This window comes from Marmota marmota, unplaced genomic scaffold (genome assembly GCF_001458135.2).
Source record: "Marmota marmota marmota unplaced genomic scaffold, marMar, whole genome shotgun sequence".
Classification (NCBI taxonomy): domain Eukaryota; kingdom Metazoa; phylum Chordata; class Mammalia; order Rodentia; family Sciuridae; genus Marmota; species Marmota marmota.
The window spans coordinates 3,460,818-3,482,869 of NW_026000261.1; the positions used below are offsets into that span (position 1 = coordinate 3,460,818).

The following is a 22,052-nucleotide window of genomic DNA, read 5'->3' on the forward strand; positions in this document are numbered from 1 at the left end:
GCCCCCTACTCTCTACCCCACCCAACTTCGCGTCAGACGCGCCGTCAGGCACAGCCTAGGTTTCATCATTTCTGGCCTTTGCCAATAGGCAAGTCTCTTAACTGGCTAATATTATATAGCCAATTTAAACTGTTAAAGGTACTTAATATTTTCATGTATTATAATTTCCCACAAACATGAGTATAACTTCAGTGCCTTACCTAAAGCAATAGGAGATGTGGGCATGGTAAGGTCAAATGGGCAAGATATTAGAAAATTCATCTTCTTGTGTTGCTAAGTTCACACCTTCAATGAATTGTCAGAGAGTGCATTGTTTGAGAGCTTGGTCTACAATGTCAGCCAGACTCTACCACTCACCAAGAAATGTGACCTTGGCTTCAGTCCCATTATCTGTAAAATGGATGTAATACCACTATCTGCCTTTAGGGTCTTTGTGAGATGATTCATGTGAAAATCTGGTAAAGTGTCTTGCACATATTCAGAGCTCAATATATAATAGTTAACCTACCTATGTTAAGAGTAGTTCCTAGTTGCAATTTTCAGGAGACTTGGCTTATCAACCAGACTTTGCCTCCTTCATATACTAAAGAAAGAAGAACCTTGGAAAGAGTGCCCCATGGATGGTTCATCAGGCACAAATCTATTTATTCAAAAAAGTATTTATTCAGCATCAACCTTGTGCTAGGCATTTTGAAAAATGTTAAAAATATGATGAGGAATAAAATTGTTCCACATCCTTGAGCAACATCCAGTCTTCTGACTGTTAAGATGCTCCTGTACTCCTCAAACTTTATTTTACTTTGTTTTGTTGTCCCTAAGTAGGAATTAGGCAAGGACTTCATCATTTTCATTACCCCCCCAAATACAAGATCATTTCCCATGAAGTTAAAAAGTCATAAGGGGCCAGGTGTGGTGATACACACCTGTAATCCCAGTTACTTGGGAGGCTGAGGCAGAAGGATTGCAAGTGAGGCTAAGGCAGGAGGATCAGCAACATAGCAAGGCTCTAAGCAATTTAGATTCTGACTCAAAATTAAAAAAAAAAAAAGCATGAGAGGAAGCACTTCCACATTGGTGGAAGAAGGACTTCTGAACATCCACTCTTCCAAAATAGCAATATAAGACATTGGAAAAAATTTCAAATTCAGTTTTTTCACAACTCTGGAAATTAACCGAAAGCTTACAATAGCCAGGCATGTGGTGCACGCTGGTAATCCCAGTGACTCAGGAGGCTGAGGCTCAAATTCAAAGCCAGCCTCAGCAACTTAGCAAGGCCCTGTCACAAAATGAAAAATAAAAAGGGCTGGATGTGGTTCAGTGGGAACGCACCTCTGGATTCAATACAGCAGTTCAATCCAAAGAGCTTTTATTCAAGAAAAACAGCTGAATTTCAGTATGAACAAGTTTTGTGGTATTTAAACGTGCCCTATTCCCATCTTCCTTTATCCAGTTCCACAGTAACATTGGAAACCAAAGCTAGGACTGGAATTGTGGCTTAGTGATAGAGCACTTGCCTGGCATGTGTGAGGCCCTGGGTTCCATCCTCAACACCACAAATAAATAAATAAATAATCCATTAACAACTAAAAAAAATATTTAAAAAAAAAGAAAGAAAGAAAAGAAAACCAAAAGCCTTAGGTTCACAGTATCTGTGAAAAGCAACAGCCTGGCACCCAGTGGAGGGCGCAGAGTAGGTTTAGATTACCCCAAATAGACCTATCCCCAGAGTTGTCATTATGTGCACTGTCAGGCAACTCCCTAGAAAAGTCCCATTCAAAGGACTTGTCTTTAGGTGATCTGACTCAGCATCAAGGCCCTTTCCTGAGTCCTTTGTTGGAAAAAATAAGCAGCAGTGGTTTAACATCAAGGGTTAGGGTTAGGATTAGGACATATACTTAGGGCAAACAATAAGCTAAACAAAAAGCAATTGAAATTCAGCAACATATTAAAAAGATTATACACCATAATCAAATGGAATATATCCTAAGAATGTGAGGGTGATTTAGTATAATAAAGTCAATCAATATAATGCATTACATTAATGGGAGGCAGAAAAAAACACATGAACATTTCAGTTGACACAGAAAAACCATTTGAAATAAAAAAAGAAAAACCATTTGAGGGCTGGGGATGTAGCCCAGTGGTAGAGCACTTGCCGAGCATGTGTGAGGCACTGGCTTTCATCTCCAGCACCTCAAAACAGAAACAAAGAAAGAAAAGAAAAAGAAAAACAAATTTGACAAAATGCAACCATCTTTCATTATCAAAACATTTATAAAACTATGATTGGAAAAGAACTTCCTCAACCTGATCAAGGCCATCTATGAAAAACCTATAGCTAACATTATACTTAGTAGAGAACTACTGAAAGACTTTCTCTTAAGACCAGGAATAATACAAGGCTACTGAGTCTCAGCACTTCTATTCACCATTGTACTGGAAATCCTCTAAAGCTGAATTACATAAGAAAAAAATAGAACAGGCATCTACTTTGGAAAGTAAGAATTGAAACTATGTGTATTTACTGATGACATTACCTTACACAGAGAAAACCCTAAGGAATTGACACCAAAAAGAAACTATTAAAACTGGTAGATGAGATCAGTAAGAATGCAAGATACAAGATCAATATACTCAATTAATTTTAGTTTACTAACAATAATTATGGAGGCAACATTGTTTTGAACCAAGCTTCTAAAGAAGTCCCCAACAAACGAGACCAAAACAAAACAATCATTCATGGTGAATACCACATCATCAAACCAAGACTTGAAGGAAGCATACAGATGCCAAAATAGACCAAGTGTTCCTGAAACAGGAGATTCTAGTCTATTTGAGTCAAAGTAATAAGGAATTTCTCTCTACTTTAACCCTTACAAGACATTAATAAGTTGAGGTAAACAGATGTTAACCAATCAACATTTTTTCTTATTGTTTTGTTTCTTTGTCCCCATCTTATGAAACCAACTGTTCTCCTACTGTCTGGTGAGAGCTTTTATCTCCATTTATAGAACAGAGGCTGCCCTATTTCATGAATTGTGGATAAAAAACCAATTAGATCTATAACTAAATGTGTTGTAATGTTATCTCTTGCCAGTTTTTGTACTCCAGCAATAAACAATCCAAAATTGAATTTTAAAAACTCCATTTACAATAGTCTATAATACAATAGCATTGAAAATAGTAAAAAAAAAAAACCTAAAGAATAAATTTAACAAAAGACCTGTAAGACTTGTACACTTAAGAGCTACAAAACATTGTTGGAAGAAACTAAAGACAACCAAATAAATGGAAAGATGCTCCATGTTCATAGACTAAAAGACTTAATGTTGTTCAAAGTTACACAGCTAGTTAGCAACAGGGTCAGGAATTGAACCCATAAAATCTACAGAATCTAAAGTCTTTGTTTCTGTGTATTCTGCTAGGAATTGAACCCAGGGCCTCACACATGTGAGTAAAGCACTCTTCCACTGAGCTACACTCCAGCCCTAGAATCTGTGTCTTAACCACCCTATCATATTTCTCTACACACACACACACACACACACACACACACACACACACTGCTTATGGCTCCTCATTGCTCTTAAAATGAGTTTATTCTATTTATAGTGACCCAAGACTAGATCGTTTTGATCTGTGTAACCCCTGCCTACCTCTCCAGCTTCATCTCCTGCCAATCACAGCCTTGCAGTTCAAGCTGCAGCCACCCCAAGATGGAAAGATATATGAACAAAACATAATGGTAACACAAAGGAGGCATCCTGGATGAAGTGATACCTGGGTGGAGTATTAAAGAAATATACATCTGTCTCCCTCACTAGACCAAAAGCTCCCAGTGGTTTTTCCATTGTGTTCAGGATCTGGCTTGACCCTTCAACTTTTATTTATTTTCTTGAAGTTCTCCATTCCAACCTAGGGCATAGTCTATAATGGAAAAAGAATAGAAAGGGGCTTCAGGATTTTGTCTTTTTATGTGTGACTGTGTGAAATGGGGATGGGAGTACATAATGCAGATCACAAACATACTTGGAGAAAATGAGATCACAGGATGAAAACATTTTAGAACTTTATTTTTCTTTTTTTATTTGTTATAATTAGTTATACATGATAGTAGAATGCATTTTGATACATCATACATAAATGGAATATAACCTCTCATTCTTCGGGTTGTACATGATGTAGAATTACACTGGTCGTGTAATCATATATGCACATAGGGTAATAATGTCTGATTCATTTTATTATCCTTCCTACCCCCACACACCCTCCCCTCCATTCACTCTTCTCTATCTAATCCAAAGTACCTCTATTCTTCCCCAATCCCTCCCATTTTAAATTAGCATCCGTGTATCAGAGAAAACATTAAGCCTTTGGTTCTTTGGGATTGGCTTTTTTCACTTCGCATGATATTCTCCACTCCATCTATTTACCAGTAAATGCCATAAAACTACACTGAGATTTCATCTCACTCCAATCAGAATGGCAATTATCAAGAATACAAGCAACAATAAATGTTGACGAGGATGTGGGGGAAAAGGTATACTCATACATTGCAAATGAGACTTCAAATTGGTGCAACCACTATGAAAAGCAATATGGAGATTCCTCAGAAAACTTGGAATGGAACCACCATTTTAGAGCTTATTTTTGGTAGTTTCATAATAGTCAATGGCTTTAGACCCCAAACATATATAATGGCTCAAACACAATAGAATCTTCTTAGATGTGTAATGGACAAGACAGACATTCTTGCTTAGCAGATTAGTTCTCTTCCACATGGTAATTCAGGTAATTCGGCTAACAAAAGCCCTTAAATCACCCTGGATTACTACATCCCAGTCAGCCAAAAGGGAGGGAAACATGGAGGAGCACACATAGGAGACTTCTATGGGCCAAATCTAGAAGGATCATACATCATTTCTGTTCAGACTCCATCAGCAAGAATTTAGTTATGTGGCCACATCTTACTGCAGTAAGTAAGTTAGGTGTTTAACCTATCCCATGAAAAGCTGGAATAATCAAATATAGGCAGTATAAAATCATGGTTGATAGCTGAGCTGCCTATTGAGTCACATATCAGAAAGTAGCAGCCAGAGGGTGACTTGCAGTGCTGATGACTCCTTAATTATTAATCACTAACACTTTATAGATTACCTTTAAGTAAAATGAGAACTGGGTTAGTATACAATATTGTAACGTTGGACCCCAAATATTTTTTCCTCTGATGCATGTCTACACTAGAAAGGGTGATAAAATAGATGGCAAAGTAGCAATCTGATTCATCGCAGCCAGGCAAGAGATGCCCAAACAAAATGGGGAAAAAAGACAAAATCAAAAAGGGAACTCATTTTCATTTCAAAACATAGCTACAGGCATGGGCCTATTCTCTGCCAGTTTGTGTTTGCCCCAAAGGAATGCACATTTGATGAGACCTCATGTAGGCGAGGAGGATGAGTAGAGATGAACCAATTTGAAATAAAATACCCTCGTGATTGTCTGCTAAAAGGTATGAAGATCCTCAGGAGAATTTGTAAAACTGCTGCCCAGGCTCTATCCCACACCACCCCAGGGAGTCACATTTAGTCATTCTGTGATAGGACCTGGCAATCTGGATTTTTAATGCTCCCTGGATGATTCTGATGCAGAGCCAGTTTTGGGGAACTATGGCTCTGACATAATGGGAAGGAAGCATTCAAAAGCACAAACAAAACAGTCTTTTTTTTTTTTTTTTTAAATGGGGCTAGAACCCAGGGGCACTTATCCACTGAGCCATATCCCCAGTCCTTTTTATTTTTTATTTAGAGACAGGGTCTCACTGAGTCCTTAGGCCTCACTAAGTTGCTGAGTTCAAAACTCATGGTCCTCCTGCCTCAGCCTCCAGAGTCGCTGGGATCACAGGTGTGCACCACGGCACCTGGCTGAACTTGCACATTCTTTTGTTGAGGCTCTGTTTGAATGTTTGGCTTCATGGCTCCAAACTTGTGAGCTGAAATAACCCTCTATTGCAACATTTTACAAAGGGAGTGTGAGACTGAGAGCAGAAGCCAGGAGTCCTTCACTTATTTAAACAGGGCTCCTTCACAGACTCCCGGATTCACCAGCCCCCAGCTGTGGACTCTGACGGGCACAGTTCTAGTCCCTGGGAACACAGTCATGGTTCCTGACCTAGAGAAAGTTCCAGGCCACAGCAGGACAAGCAGGAGGCTGATTCCACTCCAGATCATTGTGACAGCTGGGCAAGGGGCAACTTAACCTTGTTCTTAGCGTTCTATCATCCAAGAGGAAAGCAAGCAAACCCAACCCAGGTCAGAGTTCCGTCCCCTTTGTATCACGTGATGATTTCCAGATGGCTGCAGTCCTGGCTTGATGCCTAAGTGCCACAGCTCTATCTGAGGTGTGTGTGGCTCAAGAGCCAGGTGTGGTGACACACACCTGTAATCCCACCTACGTGAGAGGCTGAAGCAGGAGGATTGCAAATTTGAAAGCAGCCTGGAAAATTTAGTGAGACCCAGCCTCAAGATTTTAAAAAAGGACTCAGGGTACAGCTCAATGGCAGAGCACTTGCCTAGCATGCATGAGCATGTCCTAGGTTTAATCCCAAAACAACTAAAAAAGTATAAATAAATAAATAAATAAATAATGAAATTTTTAAATAAAATGAAAGCACTTGAAGATGCTTTGTGAACTATCATCTTACATCAGAGACTCAATCTAAGAGAAAATAAGAAATTGTGTTGTATTTTGTATTTTAAAGCTTAATTCTACAATCTAATTTTCCTTGTACTTTCTTTCTTCACGCAGCCTTGCTTTCTAGTTATTAATATATAAATATATCCATTATTTAAACAAAAGGGATACATGTGCCTGTCGATTCAGTCATTGCAGAAAGAAGGTAACAGGGAAATTAGACACTAGTGACCAACAGCATGCTTTTAGCCTCTTTGTGCATGTCCTTGCTAAGGAAATTTAGGAGTCTTTGCTATGGTACCACGTAACTGCCAATCAAAATAAGTGCATGCACCTCTTATGGGAAAGCTGTTTTTACTTGCACAACCATTAATTAAGGCAGATGTTTTTATCATTCACAGAGAGGCAATGCAGAGTAAGCTCATTAAGATCATGAGCTTTGGCGTCAAACTGAGCCAACCAAGAGGAGTGCAATCCCATTACTTTCTGGCTCTTTGACTTTGGGCCAATTACTTAGCCTTCTTCTGGCCTCAGTTTCCTCATGTGTAAAATGCCTGCCTTATGAGGCTGTTGTGAAGAGTTACTGAGAGAAAGGTGCAAGGTGTTTAGCACATTCCCCTGGCCGGTGGCAGGTAACCATTTTCAAAAGGTTGACATCATTACCATTGAAGTATTAAATTTCTCAAATTTTCCAAAAATTATAAGTAAGCTTTACATGTAACTTACTATATATATATATATGTGGAATTTGGGGAATTCTCAAGAGTTTTAAAGGAGGTGATTTTTCAATATAAAAATAAACTGGCTTAGAGTCTATGCCCTAGAGTCTCCAGATTTCTCCGTGGAGGAAGGAAACCTTCATAAAACTCAAACGCAACTGTGCCCCAAACACCAATGTACCTCCAACACGTCTTTTTATACTTTCTTCAGCAGTCTATTTAGTCTCTTTGTGAAAAGCTCCCTTAATTATATGAAATTGGCCAAACCAGTAAATGTAATCAAGCTGAATTTCATTTATCATGTATAAGAAGGCACCAGAAAAAAGAACTTGGGATTTACATTTCACAGGACATTTTCTGGAAACCCTGAGATGAGAAACACTGTATGTGGAGTGACGTGAGCCCGGGCACACTAAGAATGGGCTCTGTGTCCCTCCTGCAGTCAGGAGGCCCAACCTGCATCTTGTTCTAATAGGAGCTTTTCTTCCTCGTGGACACAGTGGTTTGTCTCATGGAGTGACTAGGAATTCACGTTTCTGTCCAGTTGTGTAAAATGTTCCTAGCAGCCTCCGTGGACAGGAGACTTTACTGACCTCGCCCGGTCACACGTGTGGCATTACACTAGCTCTGCCAATTCTGTGGGTGTTACTCTATATGAACAAGAAGTAAAAACCAGTTTTTCTATGTGCTGCTTTAACTCAGTAATCACATCCTAGAAGGTTCTTGGGATAGAGAAATGCACGTAGAGGACCAGATGGAATCTTCCAAACATAAGGAAGAGAACTGGCATCAAACGCCTGTCTCACATCTGAGGTCCAGAGAAAGCACCCCCAACACTAGATCATGGTCTCCTTAGAGGAGAGCCATCTGCTGAGCTCTGCTCTGGGGAAAGAAAGCAAGATTGCCTCACCTTTATGAAGAAAAATCTATAAACCTGAATTAAAATTCCACTCAGGGCTTCAGTACAGCTCCGTGGTAGAGCACTTGCCTCGCAAGGGCAAGGCCCTGGGCTCCATCCCAGCACTGTGAAAACTACAACCCAAAGCCATTCAAACCGGGGGAAATGACCACGATTTAGCAAGGCAGCCTTGTTCCTGAAAGAACAATTGGTCATGAAGATAAAGCCAAATGCCTCTTTTCCTCCCTTTCATCCAAGATACAAGCGAAAGCTCATAAATCCAGTTTATTTAAATATTTTAAATCTTAGTTTAAAATATTTAAGTTATATTGATGGAGCAGGAGTTTTTTGAAAATGCACTGACCCTTCTATGAATTAGCAGCACTCCAATATAATTAGGGGGGGATGTTTGAAATATGCTTTTTAAAGGAAGGGTTCACTCATCCTCTGAAGATCCACTGCTATCCTCTGAAAGTGACTTATAAAAATAGGAGATGAATCAGTATACATTTATTATCTGGGATGTAGTCGGTGTTTATAAAATGAGCATAAGTATTTCCATGGTTAGTGACTCAAAAGCAACCAGAAAAATTCCACTGGTCTTCCTTGCTCCCAGGAAATACTGCTCTGGAGGACAGGAAGGCTCAAGCACACAGATGGGCTTCCAGTCCTGCTGGGTGACTCGTGTGGACCCCCAGGTGTGTGGCTGGGGGGATTTGCCTTTGGAAATCTAGGGTTTAAGGTTTAGCAATTAGATGTTTTTAAAACTCATCTCCTTTTTGGTCTTTTTATGTTTTCAAAATCCTACGAATATTATCCTTTCATGAAGAAGAAGCCCAGAAATGAAAAGTGGGAGAATGGACAACTTTGGGCAGAATACAGTGACTTTGGTAGAGGGAAAAACCACATGGAGTCAAGGTGTCCTTGCATTTCTACAATCTCAACACCCAGCCCTGTCCTGGAATATACTAATTAATTAATGACTAAGTGTGGTCATTAATTACAAATCAATGGTGGCTTAAAGGCAATGAACCCAGTCACTATTCAACAGAAGAGAGAACATGGTGCATGAGAAGGAGGAAGACAAGAAAAATCATTGAAATTAGCATCTGAAGGTGTGGTTCACTTAAGATGTATTTCTGTTTGGTCTCTGCGTTCAAAATCATTTATTTTTTCTTTGCTATTGGACACTTTGTGAAAGTCAAGTTCATTTTTCAAGAACAAGCTAAGTGCTGCCCTGCGAACATGACTACAGAGACCAAGGAGCACCAGGGCGGGCCAAGGAACTCCCTGAGGAAAGGGGCCAGTTGGCTCTGGTTCTGTTTACAATTATACCCCTAGCGCTCACATAGTAGATGCACAATAAACTCGTGTTTAAGATTTCATGGAATAAAGAGGGCTACAAAATGGTATGAACATTTGGAAAATGACTCTTTATAGGTAAATACCCCCGACTGGTAATTACAAAATGCATCAATCCTTCATTGGAAAAATGGTCATTCATACATGTCAACTATAATCTGAAATGAGTCAACTATGAATCTGAAATGAAGGCAAACGATTTAGTGCTTCAGAGAAAATATGTGCTTTCTTCCTGGATCAGTCTAGACTTCTAAATCCCCTGGTTTCCATGACTCTAGACCACAGGTTTCTGCAAGGCTCCGAATGTTTTAATCCACTCCAATGATGAGCACAGACTTTCCAAATTTCTTACTGGTTTGTACTTCAAAGCAGGGTTTAAAGAAAACAGTAAGAAAGAAATAATATGAACCAACTCACTAGAAGTTGCCTTATTTTCATACAAAATTATTTCATGAGCCACAGAATAGCTGTACCAAGAATCATTCTGAGTTCATACATGGCACTTAGTGATGGCCCTCTCTTCGCCTTTCAGGACTGGCACTTTGTTCCTCTATCTGTTTTGTATTCACAAAGCAAAGTCACATCTATGGCCTCAGGCTGTGAAAATGCTTCACTTGGCAACCAAGGTGGGTATTCCCTTCCCAGACGGCAGCCCAAGTCCAGCGGCAATTAACAAGGCCAGCACTTGCATCCCCTCCTCCCAGGGCCATCTGCAGTGGTCCCAGTATCCCCTGCCAAGAGCCACAGCAGGAGCTGGAGACTGGAAAGACAAGCTGTGTCCTGAGCTAAACTTGCGCAGAGAGGAAACTGGGTGGGATCCCCGGGAAGACTTTCTCCTTCTCTGTCTCTCTCTTCTCTCTGTCTTCTCTCTTTCTCTCTCTCCTCCTCCTCCTCTTCCTTCCCTCCTTCCTCCACTCTCCCTTCTTGTCTTTCTTTCCTTCTTTCTTTTTCTGTGGGTCTCCTAAAATATATTACAAGAGTAATCCCAGAGGCTCAGGAGACGGAGGCAGGAGGATTGCAGGTTCGAAGTCAGCTTCAGCAACTTAGCGAGGCTGTAAGTAACCTAGCTAGTGAGACCCTGTCTCTAAATAAAAAATACAAAGGGCTGGGGATGTGGCTCAGTGGTTAAATGACCTTGGGGTCAATCCCCAGTTAAAAAGAAACAAACAAACAAACAAACAAAAATCTCAAAGAAATATTTTACTAGCAGAGATTTCTGAAAAGATTTCGGTCTTTTCCTGACTCACTCTCCAAATTGACCCTTTGCTTTCAGAGTTAAGAGAAACACATAAGTTATGAAAAAAGCATAAGAAAATCCAACAGCTACCCCTCATTAAAGTAGCAAAGCTGACACTTTAATCTGAAAAGCAATACCCAAGGGTAACCTGCCTACAGTATGAGTTGTCACCCTCAAGATCAGCTGGGATCCCCAGCCACCCAAAAGAGGTTGGCAGGATCNAAAAAAAAAAAAAAAAAAAAAAAAAAAAAAAAAAAAAAAAAATTCTTCCTTTAGAAGTAGTATTTATATACATGAGAAACCATAAATTATCAATCTAGCAATTGCTAGGTTTTGTTTAAACAAAAAGTTTAGAATAAATAATGAAGAAAAAGATTAACATTGGGGATCTGAAAATGTGTCTATAGATGCTCAATATTAACTAATCACATAACTTATCCACCTTCACGAGTGAGGTTTCCAAAGAGCTAGATGCTTCCCTACCACAAAGTATAACAGTAAATCCAGGGGCTTGGGATGTAGCTCAATTGGTAGAGTGCTTCCCTCACATGCACAAGGCCCTGGGTTCAATCCCAGCACCACCAAAAAAAAGAGTAAATCCAATCTACTAAACTGGTAAATGCCAGTCTCATACCAATGAGCTGGAGCTAGATTATCAGAGGCAATCCCTCTACCTCTCTGAGCCTCAGAATCTGCCTCATATATAAAATCAAATAGATTCAGGCATGGTGGTGCATGCCTATAATCCCGCGGCTTAAGAGGCTGAAGCAGGAGGATCAAGAGTTCAAAGCCAGCAACTTAGTGAGGCCTAAGCAATTCAGTGAGATGCTGTCTCTAAATAAAATATATAAAAAAGGGCTGGGGATGTGGCTCAGTGGTTAAGCACTCCTAGGATCAATCCCTGGTACCCCTTCCAAAAAAAAAACACAAATAGTATTAGACCAGTGGTTTTCAACCTGATAATTTTTCTATGGAATCATGTCTTCAAGCAAAAATTTACACAAAACTAAGTTTGGCTTGAGAAATGAATCTTTTGTAGCTCCCATGAAGATCATGAACCCTGAAGTTCTGTGGTGAACTATGGAGAACCCTGAGGCTCTAAAGAATACAGTTTGAAAACTACTGTAAGATCATGAGGCAGCAAACTATGGTGTGTGGGCTAAATGTGGCCAGCTGTTATGTCCATTTGTTTATATACTGTCTATGGTCACTTTAGCACTATAAGTATTAGGTAGTTGTGACAGGGACTATAAAGCCCATAAAGCCAAACATTTGTAGTATCTGGCCCTTGACAGAAAAAGGTTGCTGCCCTCTGTGTTAGATGAATTCTGGGTTTATTCCCTGGACTCACATGGTAAGGTATCTTTCTCAAAAGGTATATATGCAAAGTACAGATTTGCCAAGATATCCTTTTTCATACTTTTGAGTGTTCTGCAAATCCAGATTCACCACCCCATGGGCAGCAGATTTCCCTGTGGTTACAGTTCTGGGCACAGAGAGAGAAAAAAATACCTCAAATTATAAGCTATACATCTTCTAGTTCATTATTTCTAGTTTTAAAACATAGGTCTGTTTTATTGTCAGCAAAGAGTCTTCATCTCTCACATATACCTCAAAACCTTTAAAGGCCTATCTAACATCTGTGCCGTGAAATTAACTATCATGTAAGTACATTTAATAGAAATAGTGCTAGACTGATTATCTGGAGACCTGGGATTTAGTGCTGGCTCTGCCACCAACTTTGCTGTGAAATCTTTAGCAAATGACTCTGCCTCTCTGGATTTCAATTCTTGCATTTGTAAAACAGGCATAATAACGCCTACCCCTCATAGCAATGCAGTGAGTGGTTTTTTGGAATGAAATATATAGAAATACAAGATTTTGCCAAGAGTACATAAAACTGATTGGTTGCCTAAAAGTTTATCTGAAATAGAAGCAAAAATATGCTTTGGTTTCTTCAGTTCTTTTGACAGTGAAGAATATTGGATATACACAAATGATTTTAAAAACACCAGTTTCCTCAGTTGTTGTAACTGAAACACATTTTAGAAATGCTAACAATATAATTTGGCCCCCAATACATTTTCTCAGGAAAGCTGTTTACATGTAGTCCTGAGAAATTGTGATATTTAGATGAGAGCTCAAGGCAACACGCTTCAAATGGAATCCCAGGCAAAATCTACTTCTATCCTGAGGAAGGTGATAACTAGTTCCTTGTATTTCCATAACATCTCCCCTCTGGAGTACATATATTTTTGCATGTAGATATAGAATCACAAACATGTACACAGGCTGGGAGTAGGCATTATCCTTTTTTATGGCAAAGGTGAAAGATAGAGGCAGTTTTAGGTGACAATGCCCAAATTGAGGCTCAGATCTCATAATGAAGTTGATTTTCTTCAAGACTACTCCTCGTATTCTAGAAGCTGGAAGCATGGAATAAGGCTGAAAATGGGCAACCAATCCTACAGATACTGGTTATTCCTTCCCTTTAATCCCCTGGTTCTTCATTTGTGCTAGAGGGATGTTCTAGCTCGTAGGGTTGTCAAAGGAACAGCAAAATATGTTCATATGCCACTGTGCAGAGAAGTACTGGATTCGCTACCTGATAGGATGGCATGCCATTTGCAATAGTGTGGAATATATCAAAAACTGCTCAAAATTCAGCAGAAAGCTCTGATGAAGACTCCTTAAGAATGGTCCATCAGCCCCGAACTGCAGTCAGTGGGGAAGTGAGGCTAAACACTGTATGCTGAGAAGGTTCCATGTACCTCCTGTCCTTTAATAACTGCAAGTTGTCCGTGGTGCTCAGAACCCAGTGGGGGATTAAGGAATTAGGTCTGATTCAAAATTTCATTAGGAAGCAAGGTGATTTATCCTTACTGCCCTGAGCATACCTGTGGCTCAGTTTCAGTGATACTCTGCAACAATCTGTTAATCTCAGTTAGAAAATGTCTGTTGATAAACCACAGGTGGTTGCTCCAGAGGATTGCTTTGAAATTCATTCAGCTTTGTGTATATGCTGGGTGTATATTTAGATGGGAAAGAGAGGAAGACGGTGTTGTGTACTAATTGAATGGAGCCAAAAGACAAATAGTTCCATGCATGGGGATTATTGGATAAATGATGCTTAATGCATATTTTGGTGGCTTTATTTGGGTGTGAAAGAGTGGAAAGGGGAAAGTTTTATAAATGCTCATTGTATTTCTCACCTTCTGCACTTTTTTTTTTTTTTTTAGTATAATGGTTCACGTCCGAGGGAGGAATGGGAAATGTGGCACCCGACTCTGATTGCAGAGGCACTCTTCGCAATATCCAACATTTTAAGTTCCTTGCGTCTCATATCCCTGTTCACAGCCAACTCCCACTTAGGGCCTCTGCAGATCTCTTTGGGACGCATGCTGCTTGATATCCTCAAATTCCTCTTTATCTACTGCCTGGTATTGCTGGCTTTTGCCAATGGACTGAATCAGCTTTACTTTTATTATGAGACCAGAGCTATTGATGAGCCTAACAACTGCAAGGGGATCCGATGTGAAAAGCAGAACAACGCCTTCTCCACGTAAGACTCCCCTCTCTCCTCTTTTGCCTTTTTTTCTGCCTTCTCCTTTTTTGTCTTATTTTCAGCCAACAGTTTCATCACTGCCTCTTAATAGTGCGAACAAAGCTTACTGTGGATTCATCCAAATGGTCTGAGGTGGAGGGAAATCCGCCTCTCTGTACAGGCGACAGGGAGAGTGGAGTTAGGGGAAGGAATAAAGAAAAACACATATATGGGCTGCCAGGAACTAGACTTCAGAGTTAGTTCTGAACTATGTTAGTAGCATTCTATATTTTTAAAGATTTGATGGGGGTGGAATACATAATACCTCACTCAAAAAAGTGGCCTTGCAGGCACAGTGGTACTTGCCTGTAATCCCAGTGGCTCAGGAGGCTGAGGCAGGAGGATCACAGTTCAAAACCAACCTCAGCAAGTTAGTGAGACCCTAAGCAACTCAGAGAGACCCTTTCTCTTAATAAAACACAAAAAAAGGGCTGGGGATATAGCTCAGTGGTTAAGTGACCCTGGGTTCCATCCCTAGGAGCAAAAAAAAAAAAACCCTCCACCAAGGAAATGAAACAGAAAGGCAATTCTTCTTAGCAAGTAACCACCAAAGCTAATTTAACTATTCTGAATCATGCCCGAAGCAAGAAAGGATGTAAGTGTATCTTTTCTTTTATTGGTTCTTTTTAGTTATACATGACAGTAGAATCCATTTGGATATAATTATACGAGCATGGAGTATGTCTTATTCTAATTAAGACTCCATTCTTACAGATATTAAATTCTCTGTGGTGTCATCATATATGTACATCTTAATGTACCCCCTTTCACAGAAGTAAGCTAGAAAGAGAACGGGTTGTGGCAAAATTAGAGTTAGCTTACCAACGAGCTTAATTTAAGGATTTAGGTGGATGAAGGGGCACCAAGCACTGACTGGAAATATCTTCCATTCTCACTTGGGATCCAAGAGACAGCTCATGACTCATTGTCCAGGAGTTTGCTACCTCTGGACACATGGAACTCTTGTGCCTTTTGGTCCTACTCTCAAGATCTACTTTGTGGGCACCTTCAAAACTTTAGAATGGCTTTTAATTTCTGAAAAGTTGGCATTAGGGGAAATAGATATGAGAGAAAATAAGCACAAGTTAGACAATTTGTTAGGCTAGGTGCTGCCCTGGGCTGACCCTGGATTGGTGTCCCCCACCTGTCTCCACCCCTTTTGAGGAGTGTTGGATCATCACTGGTATTCATAATAATGACCCCAAGGTCATGCAAGATTCTGTTATTAAACTAAAATACAATTTTTTCCTAATGTGTTTTGTTTTTAATGACATGTAATCATTGTACATGCTTATGGGGCATAGTGTGATTCCTTACATGAATGCATTAATAATCAAATCAGGTATTTAGCATATCCATCACCTCATACCTTGAGCATTTCATTGTGTTGCAATATTTTAAAATCTTCTCTTCTATGGGGTTATGGTTTTAGCTCAGTGGAAGAGCCCTTGTGTGAGGCACTAGGTTCGATTCTCAGCACCACATAAAAATAAATAAAATAAAGGTCCATTGAAAACTAAAAAATATTTTAAAAAGTCTTCTCTTCTAGCTATCTTGAAAAAGTACAGCACATCATCTATATTTGTAGTTGCCCTACTGCTCAATAACATACCAGAACTTCTCACTCCTATCTAACTGTAACTTTGTATTCCTTCATCAACTTTTCCTCACCCATTCCTCTTCCAATATATCCTCCCCAGGCTGTAGTAGCCAGCATTCTACTCTCTACTTCTATGAGATTGACATTTTTTATATTCCTATCATATATGGATGAGACCTCGTAGTATTTGTCCTTCTGGTTTATTTCACTCAACATAATGTTCTTTGAGTTCATTCACATTACCACAAATGATAGAATTCCATGTTTTTATGGCTAAATAGTATTCCATTAATTCTTTTCCTTTAACTCTGTAAAGTCAGTTCATTGAATTCAGACATTCTACAAATGTGTTCAGTAACAAAGGCTTGGAGTGAAGGATTTCTACTTGACCAAAAGTTGTACTAATTCAGAGTAAAAAACAAAACAAAACAAAACAATCTTATCTACCCTATCCCTGTTTGCCTCTAGCAGCATTTCCTAAAATTGGTTGTAAAAATAAAAAAGAAAAGGACAGGTCAGTGGCATGTTGATAGACATGGAGTTTGAGATGAAATGAGTTTTGGAAATTCTGGGACAAAGTTTAAAAGGTTTTGCTACTGCAGGACTTCTCAGAGTCCTTCCACCATGAATTTACCATGTAGGGAGAAATCTTCTCAGATATATTGACTACAAAAAGAAAGCACTCTTCTCCCCCTTATTAATTTTTAAATGATCTCTCCAAGATGATGCTTCAGAGAAATGAATTTGAAAAATGTGGGCTCACTCCATTACCCATCACCACACTCATTCCCTTCCCATAGGCAATACTCCTATCTCCCTTGCCAGAACTCTGGAAAAATCTTGGATGTGACAACCAGACTTATGTGAAAAGAAAAGGAGGCCAAGAAATAATCCAATTTTATTAAGCCAACCAGGAGTGTATAATGGCAAGTGATCCCTTTACTAGTGCTTCCTAACTAGGAACTGCTTCCTTTCTTGCGGTACTCTAGAGACAGAACTCACTTCAACCTACTTTTAATATAAAGAGCAACTTTGTATTGGTTTGTGCATTTGTTCCCATCAAAGTATTCAATGGGAGGACTGGGTCCTGGCCAATTACCCTTTCATGTGAACTCTGCCAAGGAAGTTTATAAAATGCCTCCTCGCAAGTTTGTAGTGATTATTAACATCCCTGTTGCCAACTGACATTTTGTTTCCATCACTTGCCCAGCAGGGAAAATTGACAAGAATGGACACTGTCATACACAAAATTATATCTTGGGGTGTCAGATAGGAAGAAGCATTATCCTGCTGGGACCAAATCAGCAGTAGCATTACCTCAACTTTCCCTCTATCTGTTGATGTTTTTCTCCTCCATTGAGGCCTTATTCCAATTTGTTTTCTTTTAAATGCTTCAACTCAGGCATTGTAATACCTATTAAAATACCTATTATTCAGTCAGAGAATCAGAAAGACTCAGCTTTTAGAGAAGGGGAAAATAAGTTTATTTATATATCTGGTAAAAAGTTTGGTACCTGCTTATTGTCATCTTTTTCCTTATGATTCTCCAGAGATGCCATTGTTGTTCTTCGGCTTTAAAAGTAGAGAAAGCCCTTTTTCCCTAGGCATACAATTTAAGGGGAACTCATTGTCCTTGCTGACAAACATATGACAATATTGTTGGTGACTGGAGTTCAGTATTTCATACTGGGAGTACCTGGCCTTCATCTGCTGTTGAGAGAAGCAATTAAGAAGGCATCATGAGGGCTGGGGCTGTACCTCAGTGAAAGAGCACATGAGGCACTGGGTTCAATCCTCTGCACCACATAAAAATAAACAAAGAAAATAAAGGCATGCTGTCCATGTACCAAAAAAAATGTTTTTAAAAAGAAGGTATATTGAATACATGACCAGTATAACTCTACATCATGTACAACCATAAGAATGGATCAAAATTGGAATGGGTTGCCTTCCATATATGTATAATGTGTCAAAATACCTAAGAACAACAAATAAAAAATAAATCAACATTTTAAAAAGAAGGCATCATCATTCTTAGGATACAGAACTTGAGAGAAAAAAAAGGGTCAGAGTGGTAAGACACTAACTCTCCAGTCCAGGCCCTCATCTCCAGATGCCTACTGAGCACCTCTGCCCACTTGCCTGTTCCACAGGCCCCCAAGACACAAAATGTCCACAACTAAATTCCTTCTCGCATATCACCCTAACCAATTTCCCCTTTAGCTCCTCTTCTCATTAAAAGGCCCCAGCCTGAATCCTAGGAGTTATATGGGACTCTTACCCTGTCCCTCATGAAACAAATCTAGTGTCTCACTCAGCCCTTTCAATTTACTTCTTAAATAGCTTTGAATCCATACGCACACACCTACACTTTTGAATTCATACGCACACATATACACTTTTGAATCCATATGTACACACATACACTGTCTCGGTTCAGGCCTAAATCATCTCTCTCAAAGACTACTATAATATCCTCTTTAACTAGTCTCCCTGCCTCTAGTCTTGTCTCCCTTCCAAACAATCTCCCACTTGCTATGTGGAAGGCTCTTCCTAAATACCAGTCTCATTCTGTCAGCCCCTGGCTCCATGCCCACCAGTGTATCTGAATCTTCTTCATAAATACAGCATCTTTACCATAAGACACAGAATCTTAGAAGTCTAGACCATGCCTCTTCAGCCTTCCACTCCTCTCCTCCATAGTCAACATCTTGCTATTTCCCAGCTACAAGAAAGCATGTCAGTCCTATAGGCCTTTGTATATCACATGCCATTCCCTCTGCCTAGAAAGCCAATCCTCACCTAGCCCGCCTAGAAAACTTTTACACAACTTTCCAATTCTGCCAAAGTATCAAATGCTCTAAAGACTTTTCTTAACCACTCTCAGCTGTAGGCTTCTTCTGTGTCCACCATAGCATCTTAAGCACATATCCATTAAAGTACAAAACCTGTTATATTTTAGTCAGTTGTGTCTCTTTATTCCCACTAGACTGATACTCCTATTTGAGTCAGCTTCACATCTGCCATAAGGGGCCCTAAGACATAAAGATATTCAAAATGCCTATCAAACAGTTGAATGGAAAAATGAAGTTCGTAGAGAGCCTATCTTTTTACAGCTTTTTATTTGGAGACAATTATCGATTTATATGCAATTGTAAGAAATAATTACCTGATGTTCCCCAGTGGCAACATTTTGCATTAGTATAGTACAACATCACAACCAGGAAATAAACAATGATAAATCCAGTGACTTGATTCAGATTTTAGCAGTTTTATATGCAAGCCATTTAATGCAACAACATGGATGGGCCTTAGAAATCCTATCTTTAATTGTACATGATCTACGTATGCTTCTGTCCCTCTGAGATGACTGATGTCATCTGCCCAACTCTGTCACTCTGCTGATTCACTTTGAGCTTGCTTTCAGCAAAAACCCTTGGCCTTTCTCCTACATCTCTCATCTTGTACTTGGGCACTTGGCCCAGGAACAAAGCACTACATTGATCCCTATTGTATTTCATCTCGTTAGTTCCAGCCCAATGCTCCAAGCTGTTGAAATCTTTCTGAATCTTGACCCTGTCATCCAATCTATTAGCTATCTCTCCCAATCTTGTGTCATCTGAAAATCTAAGAAGCATGTCATTGATTCTCAATCAAAGCGTTGATAAAACTGTCAGATAGGCTTGGTCTTCACTGGGTGGGATATTAGGCAACTATTAAAATGATATATATGAGGACTCTATATAAAACACAAAAGGTCTATGTATAAAATGTATAATTTTTAAAATCACAAAAATTGTATGTATATAATTGCAGCTATGTACAACTAAATAGGAAAGTGAATAACAACCTATAAAGACAAGGAATGCCAAACAACATCAAGGTGAAAAGTTTAACAGAGGGATAAATTAACTGACATTTATGAGTGCTCAGCCACTATTGCAAATCAGGTTTACATGAATTAACACATTTAATTCTCACTACCATGTGATGAAGTAGACACTAATATTATTAAACCATTTTACAGATGAGGAAACCAGGGTCCAAAGCAGTTAAGCAGGAGGTCCCCAATAGCATAGACAATAAGTAGCAGAGTCAGAATGGCAATCCAGGCACACAGGCTCCAGTCTGCACTCTTACCCTGGAAGGTGTAAATATCAGTTTTGTAAAGTTATATAAGATTTGTTGCAATAATCACAAATACACATAAATTTGAAGAGAACAGAGCCATGACCTAGCAGGCCCCTGCCACTTCCTTCCCAACTGTTATCATTCATTTGCAGCTACTCTTACTTAATCAGTGGTGATTTCTCCATCCATCATTCAATCTGTATTTTTGCATCTTATTCACATGGATACAAACTTTGTCCCCAACACAGGCTCTTCTCTTTGTTCTGGTCAGATTTTGAAGGTTCTTATTGTCTCCAGACCCACACATTTCAGTTCATATCCTTCCAGCTACTGCTATCAGCTGATGTTACCACTCATTTTTTCTTTCCTTGATTATATTTCTCCTGTCATCTTTGATAGATTTATTAAAAACATTTATTTTGCAACTCTTATGTACCAGAGAAGGAGGATACTGAATAAGATAACATCCTTATTCTTAAGAAGTTCAAAGTCTGGGGCTGGGGTTGTGGCTCAGTTTAGAGTGCTTGGTTCACACGTGTGAGGCACTGGGTTCTATCCTCAGCACCACTTAAAAATAAATACAAAATAAAATAAAGATATCCATCTACAACAAAAAAATGTTTAATAAAAAAGAAGTTCAGAGTCTAATGGAGAACACAAATGAACAAGCTGCCATCTTTCCAGTTTGCCATATGGCAAACACCATGCTTAGTGTTTTACATGCACCATCTTATGGGATAGAGGAAACCAGGCTCAAGTGTGTGGTCAAGTGTGTGGACTTCAGAGTCAAAAGAGCTTGGTACAAATCCTACTTCTACAATTTCCTGCCTGTGTGAGCACTCTATCCCTCAGTTTCTTATTTAAAAGTGGACAAATAATAGTGGGTTATAATCAAATATTGTAATATATGCAACGTTCTTAATATAATGCTTAGCATATTAAAAGTAAAATAAATATTAGTGATTAATATTTTTTTCTACCAGTACCCATTTTTGGGGATAAGGAAATTTGAACTTTAAAGAGGTTCTATACCATATGATCATCTCGATAGATGCAGAAAAAGCATTCAACAAAGTACAGCATCCCTTTATGTTCAAAACTCTAGAAAAACTAGGGATAACAGGAACATACCTCAATATTGTAAAAGCAATGTATGCTAAGCCTCAGGCTAGCATCATTCTGAATGGAGAAAAATTGAAGGCATTCCCTCTAAAATCTGGAACAAGACAGGGATGCCCTCTCTCACCACTTCTGTTCAACATAGTTCTCGAAACACTGGCCAGAGCAATTAGACAGACGAAAGAAATTAAAGGCATAAACATAGGAAAAGAAGAACTTAAATTATCACTATTTGCATATGACATGATTCTATACCTAGCAGACCCAAAAGGGTCTACAAAGAAACTATTAGAGCTAATAAATGAATTCAGCAAAGTGGCAGGATATAAAATCAACACGCATAAAGCAAAGGCATTCCTGTATATCAGCGACAAATCCTCTGAAATGGAAATGAGGACAACCACTCCATTCAGAATATCTTCAAAAAAAATAAAATACTTGGGAATCAACCTAACAAAAGAGGTGAAAGACTTATACAATGAAAACTACAGAACCCTAAAGAGAGAAATAGAAGAAGATCTTAGAAGATGGAAAAATATACCCTGTTCATGGATAGGCAGAACTAACATCATCAAAATGGCGATATTACCAAAAGTTCTCTATAGGTTTAATGCAATGCCAATCAAAATCCCAACGGCATTTCTTGTAGAAATAGAGAAAGCAATCATGAAATTCATATGGAAAAATAAAAG

The 22,052-nt window shown here is 39.1% G+C and overlaps 1 protein-coding gene across 1 annotated transcript in view; it reads left to right on the forward strand.

The window, feature by feature from the left end:
* Positions 1 to 13,524: 13,524 nt before the first annotated feature.
* Positions 13,525 to 22,052, forward strand: part of LOC125614291 (short transient receptor potential channel 5) — a 52,909-nt gene continuing 44,381 nt past the window's right edge. The window contains exons 1-2 of the mRNA XM_048796864.1: positions 13,525 to 13,638; positions 14,146 to 14,468. Coding sequence (XP_048652821.1) covers positions 13,525 to 13,638; positions 14,146 to 14,468 — 437 coding nt within the window. The remainder of the gene's footprint in view (positions 13,639 to 14,145; positions 14,469 to 22,052) is intronic.